We start from the raw sequence: 12535 nt of genomic DNA, 5'->3' as shown, positions 1-12535 counted from the left end.
TAAGGAAAGTGACAGTTTTCAGTGACCTGTAGTTCTTCATCTTGGCATATGAACACCCAGAGTGTATCCACTGTCCCATTCTCTGCAGTAGTGCTGATGGCATATGTGTCAAAGCAGCGGGTTTGGGGTCATTACAAGTGGCAGGATCACTAACTTGAGCAGATTGTCCTGAGACAGTTCTTCCCTATTCCCAACTCAGCACCAGCTACTGTGTAATACACAATGATGGAGATTGTTTCTCCACTGCTGAGCTTCATGTAAATTGCACTGTGGGCATTTAGATTTGCTCCATTCCAGTGTATAGTTTGCTCAGATCGGAAATTGCTGTTGAATTAAATCAGTCAAGCGTCACCTATGTAATGGTGCATGGTTGTTTATGTACTGTGTATCCCATGTTCTACCTTAAAGATCCTCAAGGGGTGGGGTGAGAAAACTTTACATGGAATAAGCAGACAGAAAAGGAATTAAAGGAATATGTAAAGTTGAATAATAGTTCTACTAAATATAGTGTAGTTACTGTAAACTGACCAGAATCAAACCTGCACATTTCTAAATTAAATTAAATGCTGAACATTTAGAGGGAGAAACAGTGCTAGTGAGAGTAGATTTATTATCAATGTTCCTGAAATAACTGTGTGTTTAGAATATGATTATATAAATCTTTGCCTACATATTAGAAATTAAGTTGTAAAATATTTGATCTGCAAATTCATTCTAGAGAAAGGAGCCAATTTAGTATGATAAAACTTGGCAAAGAGAAAAGGCTGGATGAGAGAGCGCTTTTTGGTTTGTTTGTTTGTTTACATTTTATTTTACTTATTTTTCCTTGCTGTTAAAATTAAAGCTGGTGATTTAATAAACATTATTAACCAAAACGATGGGTACAGCTGAATCCATTAAGGTGATCAAATTCTCATGTTGTCATATTACAATAAATTAGATATTGTAGTAAACTAATGATGTGAGTTAATTGTATGTTGTGCTGCATGAAGCAAGCTTTTTGCTTTAAATCAGAGTTTAAATAATTGCAGTTGATCATGGAAAGAGGGCTATATTTTCAAAAGTTTTCATATACGCAACTCTAACCCAGGAAATGAACGCACATAGCATGCTCAGCCAGTATCACATAGAATTGAAAGTATATGCAATAATTGATGCTTTTATGTGCATGTATCTTGTACAGTGAAAAGAGTGGATAGAAGAGTGGGTGGCTCAGATACAGAATTAATCGCCACACTATTTTCAAAGCTGGAATAGTTTTCATTATGTCTGGGCCAAGGGAGGACAGGGAGAGCACACAAATAAATAATCATCAGAATTATATATGTATATAAATTTAAACATGAAAGCCTTGTAGTACCAGTTTTAGCTATTTAAATCCTTCAATCGATTTGGATTAGAATGAGGAAAACCATTACATGGATTGCCCTAGTAATACCGATTGGACCATTACTGTGTGTAAGCCAGTCAAGATTGAGGTGCATGTTTTTGATATGACAGTCAAACTCCAAGGGTTAACTAGTGAAAAGTAACTTTTGTGTTTAAAAGCTGGATTGAAAATTACCGACCATAAGAGCATTTTAATTTAATACCCTGTAAACCTTGAAAAGAGTGTTATCTTTAACAAACATCTTAATGTTTTAAATAGTGCCTGGTCCTGCTTCCATTGAAGTTAGACACAAAACTCACACTGACTTTAGTGGAAGTAGATTCAGGACCATCATGTTAAAACATTGCAAGGTAACTGAAGTAAATTGGAAGAGTAACTCCAAATCTGCACAGAACTGAAGGCATTATCAAGCAGTGTTTTTGCTATTAGGGGCTACTAAAAGCTGAAAAGTGCATTCATATTCTTAACCAAATCATCAAATAAAATAACACGAATAATGTGCATGCAGATAATAACAGGCATCTATCACAATTGTCATAATTTATTGCATGACTGTTTTCACTTTTTAAAATGAAACTTTTATTTTACATATGCAAATTCATTCACTCATTGCACAAAGGGCCAAATTCTGCTCTCCGATACATACACTCAGTTCCCATTGAAATAAGAGGGAGTTATGTGCATGCAGTGAGGGTGGATTTTGGCTACAATGCCTGGGCAAAATGACCTGGTAATGTACTTCTGGAAAATTAGCCCTTAGCACCTACCAATCTACTTAGTCCTTAGGTAGAGCCTGAGTGGAAATTCAATATTTATGCTTTTTTCAGAATGCATGATCCCTCACTGTGGCATCACCTTTAAGGATCACAGCTCCTGTATCCGCTTGATGCCTTAACTGGGGTATTTCTGTGGTATGGTTCAGAGGCTAATCTTAAAGCATCCGATTCTCAGTGCAGCGACAAACATAGCCAAAGCTAAAAAGTCTCTCTACATGCAGTTGTACTCTGAAGCCAGATATTTGACACCAAAATCGTTTAGATTTAAGGAACACCCTCCCATGCTGAAATGTCATTTAAATAAATACAGCAAATATTTTATGAAATATGCTAAAACTGTTAGTCCCAATCATATGTAGTTCTTACTGTAAAAATCTCCTATGATGATTCAGGCGCCAATCCTGGAAGCACTTAACGCATGTGGAGTAACGCTTTAGATGTGAGTCTTCCTAATAGGATTTATAGATGGTAATCTAAGGAGAACTAGTCCCAATCATGTGGAGTTGCTCATGTTTCTAAGTGTTTGCAGGATCAGGACCTTATTTTCTATGGAGCAAATTTTATTAAAAACAAAATTCTATATCACCAGTGCCATGGAAGTTTGGCAGATAAGTACACTATCAACATTATCTGAGATAACAAAAGCCATTGGAAGAATTTATTTAGCAGGTGGTATAAAAATTTAAAGAGTGTTGGGATCTTTCTGAGTATAGTGTTTGAAAAGATTCCTTAACCCATTTATAAGATATAATTTACTGCATTTGCATGTAGCTGAAGAAGAATCAAACTATCAATGTTGTAGGGCATTTCTGCTCAACAGAAATGTGAAATTATAATCTTACAACAGAAATCCACTGAGAAGCAGCCAGTTTTTCAAAAGCTCCTGGAATGCCCCAGTTTTGATAGCTATTGCTATTGCAATGCTGAAATATTCCACATTTGTGAATTACAGTTTGGAAAATTTCAAAAATGTATTTGTTTTGGTGGCTATTCTTGGTTCATGCAGATGGTTTTAGACTACAGGATGGATTTTTTTTAATGTATTTCATGAAATAATCAAGCAATGCTTTTATTCATCTTTACAATTTGCAAATTGCAAAAGGTCAAATTAATTGTAACTGTGTGACTTTGAGGGGTTATTTTGTTTGTGTGTTTTTAGCTGACAGTTCCTTCTCAGTTGCCTAACAGTTAGCAAGCTATTTCCAGTGTAAATGGGAAAACAAAAAAGTCATGATTTGGCAAGGTTAGAATGTCACACACATTCAAATTCTGAGACAGATATAATCATGGAAGACCTCAAGATATTTCCCTATCTTTGTTACTGCTGCCACCAAAGCAATGTGTTTTTGAATGTGTCTGTACCTCCTTCCTCACACCTTGAAGCCCTCGTTATGACATGAAGTTTGATTTTGTGAATGCACCAACTGCATCCAAATTACCAGTTTTTATGTAAAGTGATTTTTTGTTGTTCTTCCAAAAATAAAAAGTCTAGAAATGTGGTTTTGTTGTTTTAAATTCTGCTTCTTTCGCTTTGTATTTTTTTTCTTAAAGGCCTAAGTGTGGGAAATATGTTTTATGTCTTTTCCAATGATGGGATCACAATCATTCAGCCAAACGAATGTGAGATCCGAAGACATATCAAACCCAGTGAGAAGATTTTTACAAGTTATGTAAGTTTTTGTTTTGTTTTGATTTTTTGTAATAAAGTATCCAAGTCATCTGTCAGCTTGTGCTCCCTAGATTTTGTGAAGAGGCTATACAGTAAGAGGGAAAAGTTACATTAACAAAGTGTCCAGTTGAGGATGTGCAAGGCGGGGATTTGTGGCCATGCAAAAGGTGAAGGAAGTTTAGCCTTGGAATCACAGGGCAGGTCCACACTGGGGCGGGGGATCGATATAGGAAACGCAACTTCAGCTACGAGAATAGCGTAGCTGAAGTCGACGTTTCCCATATCGAACTAAATTTACTTACTTCGGGTCCACGCGGCGCAGGCAGGCTCCCCCGTCGACAGCGCTTCCTCCTCTCGGCGAGCAGGAGTTCCGCAGTCGACGGGGGAGCGCTTCTGGGATCGATCTATCGCGTCCAGATGAGACGCGATAAATCGATCCCAGAAGATCGATCTCTACCCGCCGAATTGGGCGGGTAATGTGGACCAGCCCACAGAATGTCTTGGGCCTGGCTTGCCAGTATCCAACACCTTGCGTAGTCATTTCCAAATCTGCCAAGTGGATATAAAATGCTACCAAATCAGAACTGGGCCACAAAGCAACTAGGTCTCCCCAGCTGAGGGCTGCCCCATTGTGGCCCCTGCTAATGTAATACTGGTGTAAATGGCTTTTATGCCCCCTCCCCCATTCTACAGCCTCCGGGTGCAGGTGGTGAGGGAGTGTTGGTGGCAGGACAGGGCATGCAACTGGAATAGTACTGTGTTCTGTGTATTCTTACCTGGCAGATGACCACAGATATGGCTCAGGAATCAGGGAGTCACAACCAGCTGCTTTGCAATCCCTGTCACAGCTGCACCCAGGAAATACTGAGCTTTGGGCCTAAATCTATGCAAGGGTTGGTACTTCCACAGTACTTGTTCAATACAGTTCTTCTTCAAGGCCCTATGGGTGCTCCACTTCAGGTCCACATGCATCTGTGCAGCTCTTGTTCAGAGATGTTCAGTTAGCAGTGTCTGTTCAGCCCACACATGCGCCTTATGCCTCCTCATGCCAATTGCCGAAGCTATATAGGGGTGCACAGGTGAACCACCATCAGTTCCTTCGCAGCCACCTCAGCCTGAGATAGAACTCTACCATGTCTACCTGGAGTATGCCTTGGCTTTTGTAATATTTCTGTAGTTGTTAGATAGTTTTTATAGTTAGTTAGATAAATAGTGAGAGGATTGTTTTACTCCTTTTCTTCTTGGGGAGACTTATTTTTTCCTGGTAGGGCATGCCTGGCTTGCCAGGTTTCACACTTTGTCTCTCCTGCCAAGAGACTATACCTGTGAGTGACAGCCACACTTAAGTGTGTTCATTCCTTGCAGGAGTCCCACATCTCCCAGAAGTGCAACTTCTGCCTGGCCCTCAAATCCAGGAGAAGGAAAAACAGGGAGATTAAACTCAGACTGCTAATGAGGAAATTCCAGGGGTGGTTTAGAACAATTTATTGTCCAGTCAGAAACACCTTGGACACATAGGTGACAGTTCCTCTACAAGTGAGGAACTCCTTAGACTGGTGGAAGAACCAACTCAACATCTGTGCAGATGTTCCTTTCTGTCAGCCAGCCCCATCAGTGACTTTAATGATGCATCGCCTCAGTACCTGCACAAATCAAGGCAGATGGACAACTTAAGAAACCAGTCTCCACATCAATCTGTTGGCATTCAGGGCTGTCAGGGCTTGCCTTCATTTCCTACCCTCATAAGGGGCAAATCAATCAGGGTCATGACGGACAACGTATCCTGCACATTCTATATCAGCAATCAAGATCTCCCTCTCTTGGCCCTGAAGTCATGAAGCTATGGAACTGGTTCATAGCTCATCAGATCCAAATCTCAGTGATCTATCTCTGAGGTATTCAGAACACCACAGCCAATGTCCTCAGCAGACATCTCTCGCAGGTCTACAAATGGGAGCTAGACACCCAAGTTCTCCCCAGCATATTCCTAAAATGAGGACTTCCAGAGGTGGATTGCTTCACCACCTCCAGGAACAGGCAGTGTCCTCTTTTCTGCTCAAGAGAGGGTCTGAGCCACCACTCCTTGGGCGATGCCTTTCTTCTATCTTGGAAGAACTATCTGGTCTATGTGTTTCCTCCAATGTTACTGATATTAACGGTGATAAACAATATCAGGCAGGACAGAGCCAGAGTTATTCTAATAGCGCTGACCTGGCTAAGACAAGCTTGGTACCTTTACCTGTTCACCCGTGTGTCCAGCTGTCATTCAAGCTCAGAAACAATCCTCATCTCCTGTCACAGCATGCAGGTCATGTGCTTCTTCCCAACCTAGTGGTTCTCTGCCTCAGGGCATGGCTCATGGGGTTAGAATCTTCCTGCTCTATGGAAGTACAACAGGTATTACTGAACAGTAGAAAGAGGTCAACCTGCACTACTTACCTGCAGAAATGAAATAAATTCTTCCATTGGTGATGGTGTTGCTGCCTTTCAGTCATCCTGGATTATCTGTTGGCTCTAAAGAAATGTGGGTTATCAACTAGTTCAGTTAAGGTCCTTCTGGCTGCAATATCAGCCTTTCATCTTCTAGTAGAAAGATTCTCCATATTTGCTCATCTGGTATCATGTAGGTTTATTAAGAGTCTGGGGAATCTCTGGTCTGCGGCCAGATTGCAGGCAACATCTACGGCATTACTGAAGACTACCAATATCTGAAAAATGTTGGGCCACTACCATGGGCTTCAGTACTTATGTTTTTGAAACATTATGTCCTGATCCACGCTGTCAGATCTGATGCAGCACTTGGTTCTGCAGTACTATCTTCAGTTCTGGACTCTATTCCGAAGCTCCCTTCTCCATCTAGGGATGCTGCTCAGAAGTCCACCTGAAGTGGAGCACCCATAGGGACACTACTGGAAGAAGAAAAAGAGGTCATTCACTTTGTGCAGGTTTCAGAGTAGCAGCCGTGTTAGTCTGTATCCGCAAAAAGAACAGGAGTATGCATCCGAAGAAGATGCATCCGAAGAAGTGGGCTGTAGCCCACGAAAGCTTATGCTCTAATAAATTTGTTAGTCTCTAAGGTGCCACAAGTACTCCTGTTCTTTTCACTTTGTGCAGTAACTGCAGTTCTTTGAGATGTGTATCCATGGGTGCTCCACTACCTTCCCTCCTTTCCCTCTGCTTCAGACTGTTCCTTAGGGAATGTTTGGGTGGATAAGGAACTGAGGAAGGTTCATACACACACTCCTATAGCCTCGATATCTGGCACAAGGATGCATAGGACACATGCACAGGCCCAACGGACATAGCAAACTGAAAATCTCTGATCAAGGGGAACACACACCTGAAGTGGGGCACCAAGAGGGGGACACATCTCTAAGAACCGCAGTTACTGCACAAAGTGAGTAACCTCTTCTTCTGCAGGGTAGATATGCAATTGGTCTTCACTTCAGGTCTGATCCTTTCTGGCAATCCCTATGCTTCTAAGGCTGATTTTAAAAATAAAAACAATGCATATTCTGATCCTGACATGGGGGTTATTAATGTGGTACAGAGTGTTTGACTATAGTTACCTTATTCACATGCATGTAAGCTTTTCATGCAATGGCTCCCCAAGTCAGAATTGAGATACAGTGGCAGCATGTGGGGGATAGTGATGTGGAGAAGTTTATACCTCTACTGAACATTCTGTGTAAATTCCATTGAATATAAGGACAACTTGGGACCCCTATTTGTCTATTTGAAATATTCTACAAACAATGGGATTTTTTAAAATCCAATATTATATGAATTCAAAGAAAACTGGTAAAGGAAAATTCTGTCCTAGTGGCAGTGAACTTTTAGTATTGGATCACACAACATGGCAAGTGCTATAGCAAGATATCACATGCCTTTAAGGCCTTGAATTAAGTTTTTTCAGTATTCATGTCATGCTATTGCACAATAAGGCATCACTTGTATAATCATATTGAACTATAAAATATCTTCAAATATAGGTACTGAAATATGGCCAGAAATGTTCCATTTGTCATTTGTTTATTTACCATATTGAAGAAAGGGCATCATTGTGTTAAATAAGTATCTTTTAAATATAAATAACTCTCAGATTAATATTTTTCCTTCATTTGAGCCTTTTAATATATCATCTTATAAATTGACACTATGATCCTCACCCTTGAGCAACCTGTGTGGACATATTATTAAACCTTATTACAGCCGTTACAACTCAAAGACAGACTTCTGGGTTTCTTTTCTGAAGAGCTGTAAATATTGGAAAGGTGGTACTGGAAATTCAGCTTGAAAAGAACAAAGAAAGAAGGGCACTTAAAGAAAACCAGTGGTGGGTTTAAAAGGAACTTGTAGCAGTGCTATATGTCTGATCTCTAGAGAAACCGCTAAAGACCTGATCCGCCTCCCAGTGAAGTCTTGGGGCCCTTTGCCATTGGCTTCAATGAGCGCAGGAGTAGACCCTGGTTCAGATAGTTCTAAATAAATTAGATTTACATTACATGACTAATGTTAAAAATAATACAAAGAAAAAAGTAAACAGTGATACGGTTGTACAAAGAAGGTTTACAACAGAAGCAGCTTCATTTGCTATCAGATTGGCATAAAAGACGACTTAGTGTGGGCAAGGCTGAATGTGTTAAATTTGAAGTGAGTGCTGCATTAGACCCAGAGGGCCAGATTCTGGTCCCTGCTTCAGCTCAGTTACACCACTATGGTAGCACAAAGTTGCTGGGCCTGTAGACAGGTTTAAGTTAAATGTGCTCTGAGCTGCTCCAACTTAGAAGTTGTCTACACGGGAAGTTAGTGCACAGTAAGCTAGGGTATGAATTTAAAGTGCACTAAGAACTTCACACTAGTTCCCCATGTGGACACCCACTGTGCACTAAAAGTGCCCTCATGGGGGTTAGTTTAATACAAATTGTACTAAGCTGATGCCCACAAAGGCATTCTTAGCACATAGTAAGTGTCCGCACAGGGAGTTAGTGTAGAGTAGCTAATGTGCACCAGGTGCTGTGGGGGTTTTCTCTGTGTAGACAAGCCTTTACACCAGAAACCAGACTGGACTCTGGCTGACTCCAGGATCTGTGGGAGGCATAAAGCAGAACTCAGCCACACTAGACAATCTGGCCCATTATCTTCAAAACTTAGGCCTGGTCTACAGACTGATTTTGGACTGGACCAGTGTAACTATGTGTGCTGGGGGTGTGATTCTTTTACTATATTGATACAATCCCTAGTATGGATGAAGTTGTACCAATAGAAAAGTGCTTATAGCTTATTCATTCCCCTTCTTGTACAGAAATAAGCCATAACAGCATCCACAGCAGGGATATCACGTTCACTGTGCTGGGAGAGCTAAAGTGGTACAACTTTTATGTAGAGACAAGGCCTAAGAGCCACAGCTGCATGCATTCATTTCCCCCCCACACCCTGTATCTGCTCCACAACTATGCATTCAAATAAAGTAGCCAATAAGAAACAAAAGTAATTAATGGCTAGTTAGCAGGTGAACTTTTGCAAGTTCACCCATTAGGATGACCCATAATGAAGGCTAAGATTTAGTCATGGGTATTTTTAGTCAAAGTCATGGACAGGTCACGGGCAATCAACAAAAATTCAGGCCCCATGACCTGTCCATGACTTGTACTATCTACCCCTGACTAAATCTTGGGTGATCTGGGAGGCTCTGGGGGCACAGCTGCTGCTCTAGAGGGGGGGATCTGGTGAACCCGCTTGTGTTTGTGTGGTGGGGGGGAGGCTGCTGGTGGGGGGTGGCCCAGGACCACCGCCGCTGCTACTGGTGGGGGGCGGCCTGCCAGCCTGGGACTGTTCCCACTGCTGCTGGTCGGGGGCAGCCCGGGACCACTGCTACCGCTGTTGGGGGGGGGGCCCGGACGGTCTGGGACTGCCGCCGCAGCTGCTGGTGGGGGGCAGCCCAGGACTGCCACCGCAGCTGCTGGCAGGGGGCGGCCCGGGACCACCATTGTTGTGGGGAGGGGGGCCACTGCAGCTGGCCCCAGGGCCACCCAAGCTGCTCAGGCGGCCCTGGGGTCAGTCGCTGGGGCCATCTGAGCTTCTTGGGCAGCCCTGGGGTCAGTCACACCTGCTGGCTGCAGAAGCCATGGAGGTCCCAGAAAGTCACGGAATCCGTCACTTCCGTGATCTCTGTGACAGACTCGCAGCCTTACCTGTAATACAAACGCAGGGTACTATACAGCTCTCATTGAAGCTAAAGGAAGTTTTGCAGTGGGCCTCAATGGTTGTAGGCTCAGGCCCAAGGTTATTTTTAGTACATTTCTTAAAACTATTATTTGTGCTGCTCTTATATCCTCTCACATGCTAGTCACTTCTACTTAATGTCAGCTAAGGAAGACTATTGTTCTAAGATACATAGCGTGGCCCAGTGGAGAATACACCACACTGGGAGTCTAGAGACCTTGGTTCTGTTTCCACCTCTCTCACTGACTTGCTGTGGGACTGTGATGGGTTGGGGGAGGGATATCTCAGTGGTTTGAGCATTGGCCTACTAAACCCAGGGTTGTGAGTTCAATCCTTGAGGGGGCCACTTAGGGATCTGGGGCAAAATCAGTACTTGGTCCTGCTAGTGAAGGCAGGGGGCTGGACTTGATGACCTTTCAGGGTCCCTTCCAGCTCTATAAGATAGGTATATCTCCATATATTATTATATTTTATTATCACAGAAACCCCCTTGGGGCTGCCAACTGATGTGCCAAGATTACTCCTGCCCCTGCCTTCTCTGCCAGCTTGGGACTCCAGAACCCTGCCTGGTTGTGCCAGACACGCTTGCCAGCTACAAACACAGACCCAGGTCTGAACCACACCCCACAAACTGCAGGCTGAACTCAAAGCAGCTTAAGAAGTGTTCCTGTCTCTAACACTCAGATGCCCAACTCCCAATAGGGTCCAAACCTCAAGTAAATCCATTTTACCCTGTATAAAGCTTATACAGGGTAAACTCATAAATTGTTCGCCCTCTATAACACTGATAGCGAGATATGCACAGCTGTTTGCCCCCACCCCTTCCTCCCAGGTATTAATACATACTCTGGGTTAATTAATAAGTAAAAAGTGATTTTATTAAATACAAAAGGTAGGATTTAAGTGGTTCCAAGTGATAACAGACAGAACAAAGTGAATTACCAAGGAAAATAAAATAAAACACGCAAGCCTATGCCTAATACAGTAAGAAGCTGAATACAGATAAAATCTCACCCTCAGAGATGTTCCAATAACCCTCTTTTACAGACTAGTCTTGTTCCAGCAGTCACTCACACCCCCTGTAGTTACTGTCCTTTGTCCCAGTTTCTTTCAGGTATCCTTTGGGGTGGAGAGGCTATCTCTTGAGCCAGCTGAAGATGAAATGGAGGGATCTCCCAGGGGTTTAAATAGACTTTCTCTTGTGGGTGGACACCCCTCCCTCCCTCTGTGTAGCATCCTAGCTACAAGATGGAGTTTTGGAGTCACATGGGCAAGTCACATGACCATGCATGACTCAGAACTTACAGGTAGCAGCCATTGCTCACATGCTACCTTGAACTTCCTCAAGTAGACTTCTTATGTGGATTGGAGCCTTCCAAGATCCATTGTCCGTTAAGTGTTTCTTGACTGGGCACTTTACTTGCAAATTCCTTTCCAAAGAAGCTGCCCAAATGCCTTACTAAGGTTACTTAAAATCAAACAAGTACACAGCCAATATTCATAACTTTGAATACAAAAATGATACTTGCATACAAATAGGATGAATATATTGAGTAGATCATAACCTTTACAGAGATATGTTACATGGCATATGTAGTATAAAACATATTCCAGTTATGTCATATATACATTCATAAGCATATTTCCATAAAGCATTATGGGGTGCAACGTCACAGGGACCTTGGACAGTTCACTTGGACCCAGATTTTCTGCTGTGCCAAGTTTCCATTTGATGCAAAAGTGGGAGCAATGGGGAAGGAAGAGTTTGTCATGGAGAGTTGTAGCTTTCTGAGTCTCAAGCTGCATGTTTGCTACTGAATATTGCCAGCCCCCACGCATGAAAATCATGAGTCAGCGCTCAAAGATCATGAGAGTGGCCTAAAAGTTGTGAGATATTTTAAAAACAGAATAAATCGTGGTGTTTGCTCTGCCTTCTGGTTCACTCTCAAAGCTCTGTGCACAAAGGACCACATGCCACCTGAGGATAGCCAAGGCGCAATGCACTCCAGCTCCATCCCCAACCTACTTCTATGCCAGGACCAAGATGCACAAGCTCTGTTCACCAAACCAAAGGACTTCTCAGCAGGCTAGATCTAGCTGATTTCCAGCCTTTGTGCACCCACAAAGTAGTGCAGAACTCAACAAGAATTTGGCCCTCCAAGCTTTAGAACCCCAACTAAACGATATTGTACTTTGTTAGGCACCCTGAAAGATACCAATTGAAAAGTACCATTACTGTTAGAATCACTTACCTGTCAGCAATCATAATGCACAAGATGGGAAAGAAAGCCTATGAAGAGAAAGCTATCACCAAAAAAGGAGAAGCAGCATTACAGAAAATATAGCAAAGGACAAATCCTGCTGGCTCTAATGATGTGTAGTCCCATAGGCTTCAACAAACGACCCAGATGTGAATAAGGTCAACAAGATCGAGCCCACACTATATGATACTTTTATAAAAGATGTTTCCAGGTT

The 12535-nt window shown here is 42.4% G+C and overlaps 1 protein-coding gene across 1 annotated transcript in view; it reads left to right on the top strand.

The window, feature by feature from the left end:
• Positions 1-12535, top strand: part of FSTL4 (follistatin like 4) — a 494923-nt gene that overhangs the window by 465249 nt on the left and 17139 nt on the right. The window contains exon 11 of the mRNA XM_065409767.1: positions 3718-3836. Within this exon, the coding sequence (XP_065265839.1) occupies positions 3718-3836 (119 nt within the window). The remainder of the gene's footprint in view (positions 1-3717; positions 3837-12535) is intronic.

This window comes from Emys orbicularis, chromosome 8 (assembly GCF_028017835.1).
Source record: "Emys orbicularis isolate rEmyOrb1 chromosome 8, rEmyOrb1.hap1, whole genome shotgun sequence".
Lineage (NCBI taxonomy): Eukaryota > Metazoa > Chordata > Testudines > Emydidae > Emys > Emys orbicularis.
This window is presented reverse-complemented; position numbering and strand designations above follow the sequence as displayed.